Source organism: Aythya fuligula, chromosome Z, assembly GCF_009819795.1.
Source record: "Aythya fuligula isolate bAytFul2 chromosome Z, bAytFul2.pri, whole genome shotgun sequence".
In the NCBI taxonomy this organism is placed as follows: Eukaryota; Metazoa; Chordata; class Aves; order Anseriformes; family Anatidae; genus Aythya; species Aythya fuligula.
This window is the reverse complement of record NC_045593.1, coordinates 58,346,276-58,368,582: the sequence shown is the minus strand read 5'-3', so window position 1 is coordinate 58,368,582 and position 22,307 is coordinate 58,346,276. Positions and strand designations below refer to the sequence as shown.

The 22,307-nt window shown below is 34.4% G+C and overlaps 1 protein-coding gene across 4 annotated transcripts in view; it reads right to left on the bottom strand.

Annotated features, from left to right (window-relative positions):
* Positions 1-22,307, bottom strand: part of PAM (peptidylglycine alpha-amidating monooxygenase) — a 143,617-nt gene that overhangs the window by 18,264 nt on the left and 103,046 nt on the right. For 3 of the 4 annotated variants that reach the window (XM_032205407.1, XM_032205406.1, XM_032205408.1), the window contains exons 13-16: positions 20,925-21,112; positions 19,643-19,711; positions 7,337-7,642; positions 2,014-2,143 (exon numbers count right to left, since the gene is read on the bottom strand). In XM_032205407.1, the coding sequence (XP_032061298.1) occupies positions 2,014-2,143; positions 7,337-7,642; positions 19,643-19,711; positions 20,925-21,112 (693 nt within the window). The remainder of the gene's footprint in view (positions 1-2,013; positions 2,144-7,336; positions 7,643-19,642; positions 19,712-20,924; positions 21,113-22,307) is intronic. The other variant, XM_032205410.1, reaches the window with a different exon arrangement.

Genomic DNA, 22,307 nt, shown 5'->3' with positions numbered 1-22,307 from the left:
CTTTCAGCTTAAAACTACTTCCCCTGGCTCTGTGACTACAGGCTCTGGTTAAAAGCCTTTCTCCTTTTTATAAGCTGCTTTTATACACTGGAAGATGGTTATATTGTCTCACCAGAGCATTCTCTTCTCCAGGCTGAACAACCCCAACTCTCTAAGCCTCTGTGCACAGGAGAGGTGCTTCAGCCCTCTGAACATTCCTGTGGCTTCCTATGGACCTGCTCTAACAGGCCCATGTCCTTCTTGTGCTGGGGCCCCCAGAGCTGGCCACGATCCTTTCGATGCAGCCCATCAGGATACAGCTGGCTTTCTGGGCTGCAAGTGTACATTGCCAGCTCGCATCCAATTTTCCATCTACCAGTATTCCAAGGTCCTTCTCTGCAGGGCTGCACTCAACCACTTCATCACCCAGACTATATTGATTGTCCTGACCCAGATGCAGCATCCTGCACTTGGCCATGTTGAACCTCATGAGGTTCACCTGGGCCTACCTCTCAAATCTGTCCAGGTACCTCTGGATGGCATCCCTTCCCCAGTAAAGTGTTAACTGCACCACTCAGTTTGGTGTCAACCGCAAACTTGCTGAGGGTACCTGTGTCATTAATTAAGATAATAAATACTATTGGTCTCAGTATGGACCGTTGAGGGACACCACTGATTACTGGTTTCAATTTGGACATTGAGCCATGGACTAACTCTTTGGATGAGGTCATCCAGCCAATTCTTTATCCATCAAATAGCTCTTCCACCAAATTTAAAGTTTAAGTTTAACCTCTGTAGACTTCCTAAAGACTGCTTGGTCCCAAACTCCAGTTTTGTGCTCTGGGCTGTGGGTATACCTCAGTTGTCAGAATCCCCCAAAATATACATTTCAGAAGTGAGAAATGAACAAAACTGCCAGATTATTTTCAAATGTTTTTTCAATACTTTCTTCAATGACGCAAAGAAGAAAATTTATATTCATCTGTAGGAGGATGAGAAAAAACAAATCAATACCAGCTTTTAGTTGAAGATTGAGTAATACAAGTTGCAGCATGCATCATCCTTTCAAGTTTGACAGTCTACACTTGCATACTCTTGAGCTGGAGAGATCACCGATACCATGCACAAGAAACTTAAATGATTGCCTTACCTTCTACATTACATTACTTAGCCAAAAAACAACTGATTTTTCTCCACAGAAGAGTATTCTAAGCATCATTTTACTATAACACTGAGAAAGCTGCCTCCTCTAATTTTCAGAAAATATCTTCTCTTAAAATATATTCATCAAGAGTTGGAAAAAAAACACCATACTGTTTAGCCTTGTAAGTATCAAGAACAGATACTTAGAAGAAAGATTTAAAAAGCACACTTACAAAGAGTACTATATAGTATTCTGTTATAAACTAGCATTAATTACTCCCAGTGTTCTGTTGCAGTTTCACGAAGTGGTTTTTTTTTTTGGCAACTAAATGGTTAGATATACTGTTTAAAAGCTGAAAGACATAATGAGATATATTCCAGGACTCTGGAATGTTCTGCTTTTAAAATAATAAATAGCCAACATAAAATCCTGATTTTGTGATGACACTAGTTTTTAATGATGAAAGTCTGTTTTGAATGAATGCTCTACATGCCCCCCATCCCTCCCATTTGTTTTTTTCAGCACTGAAGCTAGCTTTGCATGTCTTAAACCCAAGTATTAATAGTAGTGTACCTTACTAAAACAGCATTCTCCCCAACCTATTGTTCCAGCCGAAGACATGGACAAGCAGGGATAAGTTTTGGGACATAATGTACAATATTTTTTTTTCTCTGGAGACATATTCTTACTGTCTAAAGATCTAGCAACCCTATAGCCCTGACGACGTCAGTCAACACTTAAATTCTGAGTCTCCTGAAGGCACTTTCAGCCAAAGAGCTGAATCTTAAACAGAAAGGAACTGCAATCTATTTTGTTTCTTTGAGAAGATGCACAAGATATATACACTAAATTGACCTTTTAACAAGCCATTCTGCAAAATGTCTACTTACTTTTCATCCCAAACATGATCACCTCTGTGGAAGACAACTAAGTTATTTTCAAGGTCCAGAGCCAAGCCAGAAACTTGGCCCAGCTTGAGGTCTAACCCAGGCCACTCCACAGCCTCTTCTATGTGGAAATCTGACCAAAGAAACGAACAACGACAAAAAAAGGCAGACATTAATGTAGCACATTTATACTAATAAAACACACACGCACACACATACAAAAGAAAGAATATAAATCTGGTTAACTGGCATTTTGCATGTATGGACATACTCTTGCATGCAGAATTTCCATGAATGCATTGCAATTTAATTCCAAGCATAGCTTTATGCTTTTTAAGTAAAGCATGCACAAACATTGGTATCCTGCTAGTAGTCTGGAAGGACGATAGAAACTTCACAGCTTTGTTAATCCTTTCTAATATTGGTTGATTGGTTGATTACAGAAACATACAAATACTATCCAAAATAAGCAAGCAAATTTAAATAATAACCTATCAGTATTTTATTTAAAAAGCATAATGGAAGAATAGGAATCACTAGTCTATCTATAAATCTGAAGTGGCTGATTCACAACTTTTTTCAAAAAAGTTTTTAACACAAAGAAAAAAAAAACACAATGCAGAGAAGCAAGATAAACAGCAAGATAAACAGCAAAGAGAAACAAATAAAATAGTACTTTTGTGAAGTTTCTTCTCCTATGACATTTCTTAAAACAAACATATGCATTAATTAGCTGTAGTTAGTGTTTGTATCCTAATGCAAAGATTACAGGCATGAATAGGAAATAGATGTCTAAACCTGATGAAAGAAATGAAGGAGGGTATCTGTCACTGTTTATGTATTAGGGCACTTTTTAAGAACATATGCTAGAAGTTTTTGAATAACACAAATGTGATTTTCACACTAAGCCAAAAATACAGGATTTAGCAAGGGAACCACTACTAAAAAAAATGGATACTTTCTGTTTTTGTCTTAAGTAGTAAAACTCCTCAATGAAGGGAGAAAAATATAGCTGCAAATTAAGATTAAAAAAAGACTGAAATCAGACTTTTAAAAAAAAAGTTTGCTTCAAGCTAAGTATGCTTTATATAAAAGTAGACTTACAATGATTAAATGTGTGAACAGAGATGTCCAAAACTTGGAAAAGCAGCAGAATGTTGGCTGCAAGGATTAATTTCTTACAAATAGACTGCTTAATATGCAATTTGAAAGAGGTTGGTCTGGATTGCTCTTGCATTATTGACAGATAATTGAACTGTATTCCCCAAAATAAAAAATACAACCACAAGAAAAATGTTACTAAAACTGATAAAACAAGAAAGAAAACAAAATCTGTTAAGAAGCTTTCTATATGTTAGAAAATCCATCACTCCTTTCTTTTGGATGTGAATTTATTCAACGTAATTCAGATATTTCTAAGGTACAGGCTTTGTATGTAGGTACACACTGACAAATTGAAGGTGAATAGAAAAGAGTTTTTTTGCAGTTATCTGAAACTGGAGTTGTTCCAGTAGTATTCAAACTGTCTGCTAGCATCTTTTTTGCTATTTTCAGTTTTGCAAATTTTAGCTCAACCTGAAGTTTGTGTATTTTGCTGTGATCCTCAAAACCAATCATTGGGGTACAACCTAGCCACATGTAATACTACATACAATCTCCATTCACAGAGTGCTGAAAGATCAGTGTTTTGAAACAAGTTCTCAACACAAATTACCCAAGGAATACAAGAGGCTTCACTTGGAAGTGTTATTCTCATGAAAGGAAAAATAAAAAGGGACAATATCCCCAAAATCTTAATTGCAACCTCTGCAACCTGGCTTTCTGGTAAGTGTAATTCCCACTTCCTTTTTACTTGGAAGAGATGCAGTCTGAGGAGAAAAAGCAAACGTGGTGGAGGGAAAAGTATTTTCTACAATCTACACAGGGAAAAGAGAAAAACAGTGCTGAAAACTTAGCACAGACTAGGAGATATTTTACCTTTGTAGTTCTAGATACCTAGCTGTGAGTAGCTAACAGAGAAATTCTGTTGGCTAAAGCAAACCTAAGACAAATCTAAGATAGTCACCACCAGTGAATATAAAAAAGCAATCAGAAAATTCAAAACCAAGAATCCTAATGCAGCAGTTTTAGGTGAAAAAAAGTTCCAAACTAAGAGAGGATAAAAATAAAATTAAACATATTCATAAAAACCACAGTACTTTGGTACTGTTGAGTTGGTAGCAGCAGGTGCAATACCAGGTATGTTCACCTGTACCAGGACACCAGGATTTTGTAAGCAATAAAAGGACAGAAAGCCAGTGTCTGCTTCATCAGTTGCTAAAAGTTAGCCTGCATGAAACTTACATACATTTAATGTTTCAGTGCCCCGTGGTCATTGAGACTTTTCCCAAAAACACAGAAAAACTAAAGTCTCAATACAGAAAGCCTGTACTTTGTCCTTTGTAAAATTCAGTTTCCAAAAAGGCATGCAGAATACACAATTTTTATAGTTACTTTTAAAGGACAAAAATATTTCTCATAGATGAAAACATTAAAATCATAGAATCATTTAGATTGGAAACACCCTTCAGAATGAAGTCCGAACATCAAACAGTGTAATATAGTCTAATTACAAGAACTCAAGCTACACAACCTTTGGATTTTCTCAGTTTTTCAGAACTGGTTTACTGTTATTTTTTCTTGTTCATGTACAGGTTTCATATTGAAAGTCCTTCCATGAAGGGAATTAACTTTTTACATAAGCTTACTTACTAAATGTATGTATCATATATTCATATATCTAAGACTGGTTGTTAATTCCCTGCAGAACTAAGTAGTCCATAGACCTTAGTTCTATACATACGAAACCAAACACAATTACATTTCCCTATTAAAACAAATTAAAGTTACTTTTTCAAGTATATAGATACACAATCATTGCTTTTGTTGTAAATGAGATTTCTAAACTAAAAGATCAGATCTTCTATACTGTAATTTAGAGTAATTCATTTGGTTCAATAAAACTCTTAAGAATTAAATAGCATTAAAACACGCAAGTCAGATTTTAATCTCCCTACAAGTGAAAGTCTAAAGCCCCTATTTATTAGTAAAATTGCAACTTACTGTCCGTAAATCCCTAGCAGCTATTTTTTGTTCTTATCTACAAGTTTTATTCATTTACTCCCTGCCATCAGAGTAGTCATTTATATTTTGACAAATGTAAATAAGCACTGTAAAAGGAGTTTTAAAACTTGGAAAATTATACTTCTTGCTGTAATTAGAAGGTGTAATTGTACCAGTTGCAGTGATGTTGAACAACTCGCTTGACTAGTGTTCACTCACAGGGTGGTAATATAGCAGCAGTACAGGAAGGTTATAAGTAGTATAAAGTTATACACATAATATTTATAACAATCTTAATTAATGTATTGTTTGCTTGCTATTTCAGGTCTGTTACATGTTAGAAAAATGAGGATTTCTAAGACTAAAAATGTTAAACTTTTGGAATTCTGGTAATTACTAAATAGTTAAATGAAGTTAATACTATAATTTAACACAAGCCAGTCTTCCTTTTTTTTTTTTTTTAATTCAATTTAACAAATAATTTTATGAAGGGTGCAATTATTTTTTTTAAAATTAAATCAAGACAACATAAAACCACTTCACATTCCACTCTTTCCTCCTTTAAATGAAAATCTGTTAGAGAAGCAGGTTTGTATTCTTCTAATATGTAAAATTCCAAAACAGAATTTAAACGTATGCTTGAAGATTTTTTGCAATAAAAGTTCTTTTGCCAAAAGATGGCGCTGATAGCTTCTGAAGTTCAGAATTTCTGTAGTTAGTATCAGAAACATTGGAAAAGAATGCTAAGATCATTTCAGTTTTGCTTTTTGCTGTATCTCATTTCAGAGTCATTTCAAAGTCCATTTATTAGCACTCCACCAACAAATTCCCCCACCAGATGAATATATAACTACTAAAGTAGCAGAGCAAACAATTTCTACAGTCAGAATTCATGCCATATGGTGTTGCAACTTAGGTATTTATTCAGTTCACTGACACTCCCTCTTCTGAATCAGTTAAAACAAAGAATTTTCTTAGCTTTTTTCCTCTCTACACATCACATATGATTATTTTGAGGTTAACAAACTTTTTTTTTTTTTTTTTTTTTTTTCCCAGAAACATACACATTACTCTTCCAATCATTTAATTCCAGCATTGCCTATGGAATTTTTTATGATTATCACTTGTCAAGGCACATGATAACATTGCGCTGGTTTTTTTGCTTCTATGCCAATACTTTGATAGGTTCTCATTTAACCAACTAAAACAATACAATGTTGGAAAGTCCTCATTTTTGGCCTTCTGTTAAATACAAGCCCAGAATTAAACTGAATTTGAATACTGTGACAGAATCTCATGTAAACAGAGATACTACATATTCACATTTTGAACAGAAATAAAAATCAAATGGATGACATATGATGTGTATTTGTATACAACAGTACTTGGAAACATCAAGCTGGTTGGTTGCAACATAAAAGCAAGCATGTGTTGCTACAGCTTATGCATACAGATGACTTGCATGCATACGTATTTTTTTTATGAGATACTTATCACATACTGTATTATCTGGCTTTCCACATTAGCAAGACTAAGCACAATCAATATCACACAGACGAAAATGCAAGTAAAACAAACACAACACTTCCACGGTTTCTGCTGTCATAGAAACCTGAAGGGAATGAATTATAATCCTAGTATAATAAAACAGCCAGCCCAAGAATATTAGGATAGCCAAAGCCAATTTGAAATGAATATGCACCATGTTTTTCTTCTGAAGAATTTTTCATGACTCTTCTGAATGAGAGAAAAACAGCCGATAGGATTACAGCAATAAACCTCATAAAATCTTGTGTCTGACAAACCAAGGTAAATCAGAAAGCTCATAAAATACATAGGTTATCCCAGTGATCATTCCACAATCATTAATCGTATTAAAAAAATCCATGGTCCCTGACTTTTATATTCTCTTGTGTTTTGCTTGTTTTATAATTGATATGTTTTATAATTGATACCAAATAATTAAGTGCAAGTCTTGAGAGTGGAAAAAATACTCTATATTCCAAACAGTACTGGCATTCTGCTATTGGTATACGTTCCTTCTTCACATAGAGAAAAGAAGCCACTGAAACAGCTATAAAAGAAAGGCAGAGTATTTCCATAATTAGAAAAGCCATTATGTAAAATACTTCCAAGCATCAATTGATATTCCCTTCAGATTTTGCTAATGTGGATCACAGCTCTTACATTGCATTTCACTGTATAAAATTAACCCCTAACCCACCTCCTGTATGTTCTTTATCCCAGCTTCCCTCACCATGCTTAGGATGCTGTAAAGAGAAATGTCTGCTTTCTGGTGGCCTCAGAGTAGACTCTAATCTGTGAAATTTGTGAATTCTGTCTCTTACAAGAATAGCATTGTCCCTCTCATCATGATTTGTGATTTCTCTGGCAAGGTCCTTCTTTTGGACTACATTAGCAATCTCAGCTACAAGATCTGTTTCTGCCTTTTCTGTAGGGTTTTGCTTATGCACACGAGCAACATCTTCCCTTTCTCCTAGCAGCTTGGAAAGAAGTGAATAGAAATCACCTGTACAGAAAAGAGAAAAGATAAGAGGAAAGGAAGGAAAAAAAAACAAAACAAAACAAAACAAAAAAAAAAAAAACACAAAACAATTATAACAGATCAAATTGTTTTAGAAAACTTCAGCAAAGCACATGTAACATAACTAGTCAAACAATCGTCAGTCGTAGCATTAGAGTGAACTGTGTCTTAGGAATTGAATGAGCCAAGTCTGTGGTATAAAAAGATAATGTCAAATCATTATAATCTTCATTTACATAGAACAGTCCACTTTTACCTGACATTTTGCCATCAAAAAATCATTACCTCTGTGCAGATGTTCTTGAGGAAGAAAAAAAAAGGGTGAGCATAATTTCAGAAAATAATATTTATGACACAATTATCTAGATTTGCCAGGTTACTGCTGCATTATTCTATTTTTATATAACAGAGATGCAAAAACTCCACAGTTTTATCAATTTACTCACTCATAAAGACAATCATATACTTAGATGCATGTCAAACTATATTCCTTTGAAATCTGTCATCAAATAAGGAGCTTAGGCTGAAAGAAAACAAACCTTTACAGATCTTATACAGCATACTGCTGAAAAAAGACTGCCTAGTGAAACTCTGAGTGGTCCACTACATTTTTGATGCACCAATTTGGTCTGGGTTCTGCCCCTCCTCTCCCCACAAACAGTAACAGCCACCAGCCATGATATCAGCTGGCAATGCAGGGAACAGTACTTTGTCAAGTTGCTTAACATGGTCATCACTATAGATTTCTTAGAAACTAATAAGCATTTCAGTAAATTCCAGAACAGCAGCTAAAAGGATACAACCTGAAATGCAATAAATACAACTTGCCTCATAAAATATACAAGTCATCTGAACTGTTTTTGAAGTCCATTCTCAATTCATGACATGCCTACTAACCAGCAGGTTAACAGTATAAACCCTACTAACAAGCAGGTACCCAACTTGTTTGAATTTACTAACCAAGAATCTTGGCTGTCTGAAACTATTACAAACTGCAGTTACACCATTGGAGTAGAATGAGTCATTCAACTCACATTTAGATTGAATTCAAATAAGTGCACTTCTATTTCATTTTAAGTACAAATCACTCATTATTAAAAATCTGTATTATCTTATACCGATTTCAGGATATATTAAGCACTATTTAGACAAGCAAACTATAAATAATAAAATTTTCATGCAAAAAATCACACAGAATCAGAAACTATGATCTGCAGCCCAGAAATGTTGTCTTTTGGAAATGTCCTTAAGGGGGTCTGTCATGTTTATAAACAGTTTGAGTAGCCTTCTATTCCTTGCCCATGCAAATGGAATATTCCAGGTGAAAATGTCTGTCAGAAAATAATTATTGAAGTAACAGGGCCAATTTTAATGAAATTAAATGACCAAAGCAAATTAGGTAAGAGAAAAAAATGTTAAGCTATATTAAAAAAAAAAGGCAATATTTGCTTCAAATATAATTATGAAGCTAGTATGCCTCAAAACCCTCATAGCGTCATTCAGCTAGTTCAACAACTGATTGAACTAGTTCAAGAAGTATGACATAATAGAAGCTTTGGATACAAAACATACATATTCTGATAAAGTTTTATAACTCTGTTAATCAAGTTTTATAGTCACTAAAAGCATCCAGGAATTGGTGCTGATATAGGAACACCTTTGGAATCTTTACTTAAGGAACAACTTTTGGTATTAAAATAGTTTTCATTGTCTTTAACTATTTTTTTTGCACCATTTTAGAAATTAAACAAAATTTGTAAGTACAAGAGTTTTTGGTTTTATCCATGGATTGAGATCTGCAGATAAGAAAACTTTTTTTATATGCAGTCATTTCTAAAGGTGAGGTTTGAATGGTAAAAGCAGTGTTCGTAATGTAACTATGACATGTCTCCCCACAGCAAGCAAGCCTGGTGGTGTTTTAAACTTCGGACCTTTTTAAGGCACCTTTAGTGCTCTTTGACCAGTTCACTCTTTCCTAGTTGCATATCAACAGTCAATTCAACAGATTAATTTGCTTGTAATTCTTTGTCACAATGAGAAAATGTGACAGTTTGTATAAAGGTTTCAGCTTCCTAACTCATAATTCATATGCTCATTCATTTTAAACAAGTTTTCCAGCTCCTTGCTTTTGCCAAAGACACCACATTCTACGTCTGATGTGTACTGTTTGACTTAGAACTATTAATTCACCCTCTAAGATTTATAGCACTTGCTGCTTTTTCTTTCTTAAAAAAAAAAAAAAAAAAGAAAAAAGCTTTAATTTACAAAAAAGTTTCAGTTTACCTGTCCAAAACTAGCTTTAATTACTACAAAGAATGCTGTGAAATAGGACTCAGTGGATTACGAGAACTAAGAAGAAAAGAGGAATCTAACTTAGAAACAACAAAAGTCAAGGGAAAACTGTCAGAACAAGGTGCTTTCAGGGAGAATTCCTGTGGACTTCTCAGGAACTACTAATCAGGGACTCAACTTCCAACAGGTTGATCAGATTTGGTTTACTCCCAGGACCAATCATAAGAGGTGTTAGGTATTTTCAAGCACTTTTCAAGTACTGGTGTACTAAGTAAGGAAGGTTGGACAGGTCACTATCAGTGGCTGTAGACCAGGTATTTTCCAAATTTCCTGAAAGGCTTTCAGTAAGGAGCAGGGTTGTAACCACAATAGATATGAATATTCAAGAACTGCCTGCAAGTATGGAAAAGGGCATGACTCACAGAGTGAAGGTGGTGTGAAGTGCAGCTGCTCTGAAACTGTGAACTTTAGCCTAAGTAAATGTGTTTCTTTGACAAAATAAATATGAAATCCCTATACCTAAAATTCCAAAAGACATCCACGAGGCTTACAATGTATTTGCCCAACATCTCTATATGCTTGGCACAAACAGCAGGCTGAAGTCTTCTGTCAGTTTCTTGGCAACTTTACACTGCTCACAGTATTTACAAAGCAGAAAAGATGTGTGTAGATACCAAAGATTCCTAATTACTCAATGTAACCAACCGATTCCTGAACTCCATACATTTGAATTCCAGTCCCATATAATCTGGAACCAGGCTTTCTCAGCTTTGGTTATGAACCACAGGCAGACTCCAATAAACTTGTGAGCAGCATCATTTTAAGAAGTTATTCAGAATCCACTACAGATAACTTACAAAGAGTAGGCTCATGTTGTCTCTGATTAACTGTTGGCTCTCTGCAAAGTCGTATCCAGCAAATGTCAAAGCAAGAGCTCATGCTGCAGCTTTACATGTTTTGTAATAGCTGGAACAGCTGAAGGATGCTGCTTACCTGAAGATATTCAGTGTGAAAGGCACACCAGCAAGATGTACTGTGTTACTTGTTTGGTTTTGTTTGAGATGAGACAACCTGACCTTTAGAATGACTTGAAGACAACATGGTTGAATGAATCACTTGCTTTTGTTGAAATAACTGAAATCTAGCATGAATAATTTATTTTCTTCCAGTACTCAGTCCAGTCTCAGGGATGCTGGCTGATTAGGTGAGTTTCAGAGAGGATACTTACATGTACTTATTCTTAAGCTATCAGGACACTTCCTTCTATGTAATACAGTATAAGACGATTGGCTACAAATAGCTGGAGTTAATTCTGTTCTGGAGGAATCAAAGCTGTTAAGACCAACAACTCCAGAATTAAAAAACACAAAAGCTGTTAGTTAGTTTAACCTTAAGTTCTATGGCACTTCTATGCTAGTCAAATTCTTTTACAGAACCTGACTTGACCTTGGTGTAGAGCTGGATTAGTTGAAGACAATACAACGGTTTAGTATGTTGACCACAACGGTCTGGGTAGAATCCTGAAAGAGTTGAACTGCCCATGAATAAAACCAGACTTCTTTTTTTTCACCTCTATGTTGTAATCTTCCAGACTTTCAGAGAACAGTCTCTGTCCATGGTTCTTAAGCTTCACACCATCATGCAGTTGGAAGTACCAACTTCTTGTCTGTAGGAAGTATCTGGCCATGGTGCTGCAAGATCGAGCTAAGGGATGGATAGAAAATTCAACCTTTCAAACACCAAGACTTTTGGCAGAATGATATCTTGCCAGGAAATAAACAGAATTGAAAGAATTGAGAGCAAAAGCCTGTCTATGGCTTATCTACATAGACAACGTACTGCTACTGCAAAGTTGATTTGTGTGATGCTGCAGTTAGTTTTAACTGAAGTGTGAACACTTGCATTGAAAGTCATCTCTTTTTGAACACGTCTGATCTGATATAGAATCAGTATGACGGTCCTTCTAAACTCCAGTGTTTCAGCCTATTATGATTGCAATAAGAGACAAAACTTCATGGTTAGCTTTGGTTTTCCAAATTATATCTGGATAAAATCTAGTGTATTCTGAAAATACATCTCTGTCTTATCAGAAAATGTTTCTTTTTATCCTGTTGGTCTGGCAAAAATAGTGACTGATTTTTATTTATTTTTTTTATTTGTTATTTTTTTGGGAAAGTCATGAAATCAGGGTCCAAATGGTATGAACTCCAACTACGACATAGCCTCATTGTAAATTTCAGCCTAATAATACCTAAGTGCTATATCAATAGTTGTATCAGAGAAATGCACCCTTTAGATGACTAACTATCCTATCAATGAAGAAATCAAAATCTGTCTGTCAATATCACCTTCATGACTGTGCCCTCATGACTGAACGCCTTCCAAATATTTATCAGTATTTGTTAAAGCAAAAGTTCCATTTTCTGTATCTGTTTAACCATGCCTTCTTTGACTTCCACATGAAGCTAGTGAGCGTGCTTGAACAGACATACATGAGATAACACTGCTGGTAGAAAAGAGAGAAGAAAAGCAGGGAAAGACAGTGCAGAAGTGTGCAAAATCCAATGTCTGTTTATTTATAGTAAGTTATATTAGACACAGTTTGACGTAACGACCCAAATCAATTTTCAAAATGTTTTCTAGTCTAATATTTTTCACAAATCCTACCGTTCTGATTTAATCTGCTGTTTTGATGAAAGCATTGGAAAGATTCCTCAGAACTAAAAACTATTAAATAAGAGTGTTTCTTTATGAAGGAATATGAAGGGGCGGAGGACAGAGGTATAACTAAGGAGGAAATGAAAACTGTTAAGTTACTCTAAAGGTTGTTGGTCCCCATCATTGTGCCCTAGGTGATGTACACTTAAAGCACAAACTGACATGTTTGAAGAAATGGAATTGCCTCTGTTCTCAACCCATTTTAAAGCAGATTAGAGAAGAAAAATGGTGGAAGCAAAGGTTGCAAAATAGTATCATTAGCTTTGGTTGACAGTAACACAATTTTCTGTTTTGTTCTATGTCTGCATGTTCCTAAGAAGGGCTTTTACTACTATTCCAATGTAAATCTGGCTTCCTTTGTTTTTAATTCAACCATCAAAATATTTTAATATACAGATGAATACAGTTTATAAAGTCACTAGGTCGAAGGATTTTGTAACTGCAAAGACAGAGATAAGTGTTAGAGAAAACATAAAAGAACTTCCACTTAATAACCACTCTTTGGTACAGATGGGGGTTTCTTCCCCAGCAAGTTGGAACTTGACATTCAAACCCCAAGCTGGTCACAATTTATTCTCCAGACAAAACAGTACTTCCTCAACTTCATGAGCGTATCAACATAGCAAAGTAAACTTCTGCCTGTTATTACCAGGACATATATATTTATAAATTACGGATACCTAAGTATCCTTGTTTTTGGTCATTTTTATTTAAGATCTATCATCATCATTCTTCAAGATATGCAAATTATAAGAAAGAAACATTTTGCACAGAATAAAAAAAAAAAGTATTCTGTTTAATGAGTTTTATATTTGTGCTACAGTTTTATTTGAACAACTATGAAAACAGCTCAGAATTCTCTGAACTCTTCCTAGACTAACACAATGCCTATTTTCAATTCTTCAGACACGTTGATATTATAACCAGGTTTTGCAGCTGTTCAGTGTTAAATAAATATATATATTTTTGGCATTACATAAAATACCTAAGTGAAGCCCCTCTGTAATTCAAGAACTTAAACCATGTGTCAAACAGTGAAGACTGAAACACACAATTTAAAATAGTTTCTTTTCATGCTTGTTATATTCTTCTCCTGCTTAGGTAGCCAACCCATACCAATTGCCATGTTTTGCTTAGATCTGATGCTCCCTTTTCTCCTGTGCTGAAAATGTTTTTGTAAAGATTATGAATAATCCTATTCTAACCTAATTTGAGCCTCATCTTTTATTTACAGCTTCCAGCAGAGTCTTTTAGTGCTAAAACAATAAACAGATTTTTAATCTTTGTAATTCTACTTCTCTAACTGTAAATATTGCTCTTAGTACTTCTTAGTAGCATTGTCTTCCAAGTTTTAATGCAGATACTTTTATTGTTGCACCCTATTTAAGGAACCTCATCCAATCTCTGTGCACCAAAGAAACATTCCAGGGCTAAAATATGTGGAATTTCTCTAATACTTGGCCTTAATCTAAAACACATCCATTCTATTCCATTCCACATCAATACTGGAAAATAAATTTGTCTTCTCTTTCAAACCTCATATTTTCTCCATCAACCTCAAGAATTTTAGCCATCTACCATACTGAACTCCTCCCTTTTCTTAAGAACAGCACACAAGCTAGAAAAAGTAAACTTTTAAGGTAAACTATGACAACTTTATTTTAGAAAGGAATGTAACTTATGAGTACATGTGTTGGCATAAACATACATCAGGTCTCACAGTTTGACACTATCATTACGTAATATCACAGAAACATGCTACTTCATGACTTGAAAAAATCAAGTATCTGCTTGCATGCTGATTCTGCTTTGTTTCTCCTTTCACCCCACCTCTGCTTGGAAATCATAGACATTTTCTGCTTTGTTTCTCCTTTCACCCCACCTCTGCTTGGAAATACTAGACATTTCCTCCCTTTTTCATTCTTATAAGAAGGAAACAAAACAGAGATAAGACAGAAAGAGGAAAACTGTAAGCTCTCGTTTCACTTAAATCATTAATTTCTATCCCAGGTATTAAGAGACTTGTTTAGTATATTTTTATTGTATAAAATTTCATAGAGATGCACAAGTAAACAGAAGAATACTACACAGTAAACAGACATTTCAGCTTCTCAACTCACAGATCCTGCTACAACCTAGCAAAATATTTCTAGCAGTGTCACAAAAATGTTGGGGAAAAATATTTATCCATGTGTGGATGTGCACACATGCATGTGCGATTATAGCTTACAACAACTGAAAATGATTTAAAGATCAGGTAGGCATCCAACAGGTAATAAATACCAGAATTATATGTAACCTTAATTCACCTCCCATTTTGTATGGATTATGGTGTCACTTTTTCTTACTTGGATGCATACTATTTTTCCAAAGAATTGCTGTTTTACAATCAATGGGCAGTCCCTATTCACTGTATTTAACCTCATCCAAAGAATACTCCAAGCACCCCTGAAAAAATGTTTAACTGAACAGATAGACTTCTCCTTAACATTTCTGTTAAAAAATAAATAGAAACTTTTATGAAACACACTAAATTACTTCATTACCATAGCATGTCCCATAAAATTAGGATCCATAATTACTACTATTTTGCTAGAGATTCCAGCCAGAATTGCCATTTAGTATCCATTAATTTTGGGTGTTCACCTAGAAACGTCTCAAAAAACGATTTTACAGGATACTTAACATTGTATTTCACATCATATATTCAAACCATAACTACACTGAGTTTCAGCAGGAGCTGTCTATATGAAAGAGAGATTTAATTGTTTCTGTACAACCGATCTTACCACCAGGTCTGCAACCATGATCACAGACTTAAAGCTCTCCTTTATAAAAACTAAAATCTGTTTGTTTGTTTGCTTGTTTGTTTGTTTGTTTTTGACATCATTTTAAATATTAGTTTAAATGTAGGAGGTTTTAATAGGATTTCAGTTAACACATTCAACCGTGCAAAGGGGATAGTCTGGCTGGGACATTCAAAAAGAGATTTTGAATTCTCTTGTATTGAACTTCACCATTCAAGCTCCCGGAATAGCCTGTGTTCATAGTAATCATGAAATAATGGGGGATGAGAAAAAAAATATCCAAATGTATTGCCAATACAATTCACCAATTCTGAAGGCAAATGAATGACTTCCATGACTTCCACTTCAGATTCCAACACAACAGGCAAAATGATAGGAGCTATTTTTTGGTACTAATTTCTGAATTCCCTAAGCCAGACACAATAAAAACATGTAGATTTTTATTTTTTACAGTATCACAGTAAACATTAATATAATAAGAAATAAGATGAAAACCGCTTCCTTTTTGTCAGCTGTACATGTGCAAGTAACACATACATGTGTATGCAACAAACCCTTCTGAAACAAAAAATCAACTTTGAATTTTGTTTTATAGGCTGCAAATGAATTTTCAGTTCAAGCCAGCCTTGAAATATACAAACTGTTTATGCATAATTATATTGGCTTTACTAGAAAAAATATTTGCCTTTTCTGCTTCAAAGGAAAGTTTATTACCACATCTAATGCATACAAAGTGCACTATCAAATCACGAGCCACAAGCCAACAGTTTAAATAATGCACATTTGATTTACCATCACCTGTATATTCCCTCTTGTTATTGAGAAACAACTCCTGCTGTTGTGTCTACACAGCTTTCAGGTATAGCAGCAACTGACTGTCTTGATAGTAAGGCAGCTTTACTGCTTGCATATCAAAACAAACCTACGCTGCATTATACCATACCACAGTCTATGGCAGGGATAATGTTGAGCAAACAATGAAAAACATTTAAGCCTTTTTTCTACAAGGAAAGATGAGACATCTAAAGATGTGGGAAATATTATGAAAAGATAATAGTTTTTTCAGTACTGTATCTGTTGAATCTAATTTAATTAAACTTCTCTTGATGAAAAAAAAATAATGTTTTTGTGCTGGAGAGTTTGTGCTTCAGCAGGAACAGAAAACACTCAAATATGCACAAGTGTTTAAATCAACTGCATTTCCTGCAGTAAGTAACTTTTTATGAACAGTTTATCCTTACCAGGCAATGACACTGTTGCTTCAGAAACAATATAATGAGGTCAGCTTCATTAATGCAAGTTCATTTTAATTTTGACATCAGAGGGATTTAGCTTTGTCTTCATGCTGAGTGATGATTCACTGTGTGATGAATACTACTTATTTCAGTATATTTACAGTATTTCTTAACATGCTTCTCATTGAAGATGTTGGAATCAAGAACTTAGAGTAAAAGCAATGGTAACTCCAGGAGGTATCAGTAATATAAACCAGCTACATGTAGAAGTAAATCTGCTAAAACTATGTCCAGGTAATCATGTAAATTATTAGCAAGCTGATATTATTAAACAGCATACATTTATTCTTTTTCCCTTTTGAGGCAAACACTTAAATTTAATACTAGCCACACCAAAATTTGTCCCCATCATCATCATGCATCTATCTCCCTGGATTTGCTAATATTTCCAGGGCAATGTAATTACTATTTGAATTTTAGTGAAGTAACAATGTTTATTTCAATTACCTGAAAATAAGAAGAGTAAAATGAAGTTGCTCCAGCATGAGTGATGAAGAAAAAAGTAAAATGCAAGGGTAAAACACAGTTGTGGAAAAATCACTGAAGTATTATCTTCAGAGTGAGTGAAAGGCTGAATTTAATAAGCAACAGCTCAGCAGCAACAGAACTAATCAAAACCTAACTCTTGGTGGATCTGTGTCTTGAAGATAAGTTTATCATACAGAGTATTTCACATCACACCATAAATAAATTTTAAAAAGCTATAAACTTTACCTCAGTATTTATTTGCTTCTGTGTGGGTTGGGGATCCACCACCCCACGCTGTGCTGTAGAACTTTCATTCTGTCACCTATAAGACTTTGTTCCAATTTGGTTGATACTGGCTAACTCACTAAGGTTATTGCAGAAGATAGACAAGACCACTTTCAGGTCATGATTTTCCCAGTGTGTTTTACCAAACAATCATGTAGACCCAGAAAGCATTTCTAAAAAAAGCCTTACAACTTCCTCTCTTTGTAGACAAAAATAAAACCAAAGTCTTTTAATTATTGCTTTTGCTTTTTTTTTTTTTGGCTTACATACATATAATTGAACTGAAGTTTCAGGTGCCTCAATGCAAAATTGAAGCCAGGGTCCTGTAAATGACGGAAGAATTTATCTTAAGCTAACAGCTAAGAACATGAAACAAAATTTGCTCATTGGAACTACTGTGTTTTGATATTTCACATCACGAACCTACCTAACTTCAAACAGACAGCGCAATGAAGTCTGTTTCCATAGAAACGTGTTAGATGAGGATGTATACCAACTAGTGGTCTAAGCAAACAAAACTGCACTACAGAAATGTTGCTTTGAAACACATCTCAAACACAACTGAAAAGTATTTTAGAAAGAGCATCTTGTTTCAAACATTAATGAATTCAATAAAGCACATGGGTAACATCCTCAACCAAGGCTAATACACTTTCTAGTAACATAAGGGTGAAGCTGCTTATCAGCATAAACTTTCATATATATATTTGTAAGCAGCTAGCTCATACTGGTCTGGAATAGGCTTAAGAGTCAAATATTTTTTGAGTTGTATTTATTTGTAAAAAAAAAAAAAAATCTGTTTTAAATTTTTTAAGGTAAGTTTCAAATTTGCAATTGTAAATATTGCCTATAGTAATTTACAATACCTTAAGTAAAGATGCTCTTACACTCCAGAAGCTAGTTTTTAATGTAACTGTAACTTAATTATTTGAGTTAACTTCACAAAATAGCAGTGCATATAGAAAGCTTAACCCCTTTGGGAGATGTTAGTAAATTTCCTTCCACCTTTAATGAAAACAAAGATTAGCAAGTGCACAGATTAACATCTCCCAAATATTCAGACTATTCCCTTAATACCACAAGAGTACAGCTAATACTGAGTACATTAAAAAAAAAATAAAATTGTATTTGATATATATTTTATGAATTCATTCTTCCTTAGCAGTCCAGTTTCATCATAGGCATCTGACTTTAATTTTACATTTTATACTAGAATCATAGAATCACTACAGTTGGAAAAGACCTCCAAGATCTTCTGGTTCAACCGTCCCCCTACCACCAACTAGGTAGGTACTAACAATACTAAGCTTAAGGCCCATTCAGCATGAAAATGGGTGAGAATAGTCAACATACACAGAAGCTTATCCAAAGTCCTACAAGCCTCAGCAATGTTCAATTAAAAGAGAATGAAAGTATACCTGAAAAGGATTTCTCCTTCTGAAAAAAAACCTCTTGATACTAACCTAGTGTCAGATAATATACTATCCATAAGAACTTCAACGTACAGCCATATTTTAATAACTCTGAAACCTAAGTAACAATCAGCATATTTCTAGACACATTAGTCATGCTTTTTGCTACAACTAAATATTGTACACATCCATGCATGAGTTGTTACGCGTATATGAAGACATACATATTTCGTGAAAAAGATTTAGCATTAAACATTAATAGCACTCAATCCACAGCATGTACTACCAATATTGAAGCGTAGTAACATACATACGCACAGCAATACAAACCAAGGAATAGGAGGAGAGCTAATAGCACATTACATAAATCACCACATTAAAGAGTGAATGAATTCTCTTTCTATTGGACTGCTACAACTTCTTCGTGTCCATTCTCCAATATTGCATTTACAGATAAATTACAACCTTCTTTAACAAAGTAAAACAAAATCAGAAAAATCTAATGAGATTATAATGCACTAATAAATTTTACCTACAATGTCTTATATAACTTCCAATATTATTATCTGAATAGAACATTACATACTGCATCAGATAAAGGAAAAAAAGATTTAAAACTTCATTATCATCTACAATCAGGAGTTTTAATTTATCACAATTTAACATTAATGAGTTCCTTACTTGAAAACGAAATAAACAAGTACATACCCTGATCCAGAATCTCTCCCTCTTCTCCTTTTGACAGTTGCAAAGAACTTTTATCAGTATCCTTGGTTTCTAAAAAAAGGAAATTTAGAATATGTTATTCATTTCTGCATGCTAATGGGACTAAACATCATCTACTAATGGAAATAGTCCTTCTGAACCGAATACTTGTTGTTTTTTTTTTCTTCCCCTCCATCATCTATAGTAGGTACACCAACCAGTGTAGCAGTAAACCAACTAGAATAAATAATTAATATTTTCATAAGTAACAGGATATAAGGAAGGTTTAGATAGAAATTTAGAACACTACATCCACCTCTCTATCCATCATAATCTAGGCAGACACATTACACAGTTGTAGTAAAATCTAGGGTGTTTTTTTTTTTGAAATTCTTAAATTAAAAACAATATAGGTAACTGATATGAAATTTTGTGCTACGCAAGTTTCATAAAAACTTTGTGAAAGAGTAGCATAAACCTGCTTGATCAATGGGTCAAAGCTTAATTTATATAGCAGTCCCAAGTCAATGAAGTCAGCAGAAAAAAAAATAAATTATTACTCAGTAACTAGGATGAAATACATTCCAACTTTTATGACTTGTAGTGCCTAAGGATTGCCCAACAAAAATGCAACAAATGATTCCAAGAGAACTAACTACAGAATGAGAAATGATCTAGTCCTGTCTGGGCAGTATTTTGCCATAACTAGTTATTAGCTTTCCAAGCGCTTGTTAAAGCATTCTGCCTCTAATATCTGCTGCCCTGCATGGAACTGTACTTTACTACACTGACATACGTGCCATATTGCTTCTGAATAATACTGCTGTGCCAACATATATGCACAGCAGTGTTTAACAGACATTTGATTCCTTCCATATCAAGGTACTAGGACCTAGAAAACTGGGATCTGGAAATGCTATGCTTCAACTTCACAGCAAATAGAAGCTAAAGCAACTATTAAAAAAATGTTAATGTTAAGTGCTGATATTTACCATAGCAAAGAGGTCAATCTTTGGGGTATATAGCTCAGTTAGCTATAAAAGTATGTAGGAAATTGAAAGATGACAATAGGAGAAAATAGGCAAAAGTCTTAGAGACATTTTTCACCAAAATCAAGAGTAGAATCTCATAATTCTCTATAATAAACACTTTGGATTTTATTCAAAATTGCATTTCTTTTCTATGAAAGTTTATCATAATAAAGCAACGCAGACAAACATATCAGTCAGCAAAAAAAAAAAAAAAAAGGCCTAAAATAAAATGGATTGCAAGTTTTGTTTTTCACCTTCATGATGTCCATGAGTCATCTTTAGCATATCAGGCTTGACTGGAATAGGGATATTTGCTTCCTGTGGTATGTTTCTGAACATCTCAGGGTTTGCATTCTGTGTGCAGGTCATATATGAGACAGCATGTTTGGCTTCCATATAGTACATAATGTAAAAATTGCACATTTCATCATTGGCTGTTCCCCTATACAATACAGAAAAGATGCAGCAGTTAGAAGAGGAAAATTAGCTCGATATAGAAATTATCTAATTAATCTAAAATGCTTAACAGAATATTAAAAAAGTTGCAATTAAATGTTTAGAAGTCCCACACTAAAACACTTCATGGCTTCACCAGTATCAGAAGTTTCTCTAGAAGAGAATGAGTCTCATTAGGAACTACCAGCTTGCACAAGCTCCTCAGTATCTCAGGAATTCCTGAGAACTAAGTTTTGACTCTAGAGAAAATGGCATCAGTCATTTAAACTGCTCTTCCTTCTCCTCTTTTGTACAGTACACTCTTCATATTCCCCAATGTGTCATCAACTATGTACATGTTCTGATGAAAAAGACAGAACTGTAACATTCATTATAACATATATTTTTGACTACCTGGGGTAAACGTGATTTAAAGTCACTTGATTTAAAATCATTGGAAATAACTTCTATGTTTAATTTCAGCAGCTATCATTTAAGACAGTTGTTTTCCTCCACATTCAAGTACATGCATTCAATAGCCAGTAACAGTGGTTCCAAAACAGCAAAACTTGATTACATATTAAGATACCATAAATAACTCTTAAAGAAAATATATCATTGCCATCTTGAGAATAACTCGATCACAAGCTTCTGTACGAAGAAACATGACTAAACAGTAGGCAAAATCTAGTTCTTTGACAGCTGTTATGCATGTACTTGAAACAGAAGAGGCTCTTCTGTATTGCTATATAATCCTGCCTTCAATAAAAGTTCAGCTGGTATGAGAAAGAATTTTCTCTGAAAAACTTTACTTTATGCAGCAGACAATACCGGGGCTGTTTGGAGCTGTGATCTGTTTCTGTTTATTTATGCCATATGTGCTGACGCCTTTTATGATAGAGATATAGCCCTGACAATGGAATAAGCTATAACTTAAAAAGAAAGGTTCACAAAGTAAAGGGTTTTATGTTAAGACTTTTTAATCAGCTTTCACAATTAACCAGTGAGCCCACACTCATAAAATGACACGGGGGTGGCCTATTAGCTGTTCGCAAAAGACGTCAGTGCTGACTTTTCCAGCAGCATACTGCAGCATTCATTTATTCACCATAGCAACAATAATGACACCAGCCAGGGGGGGGGACAGAAGGAACATGGGAGAAGAGACTGTTTCAAAAGGGGAATTGGTATTTTTCCGTGGA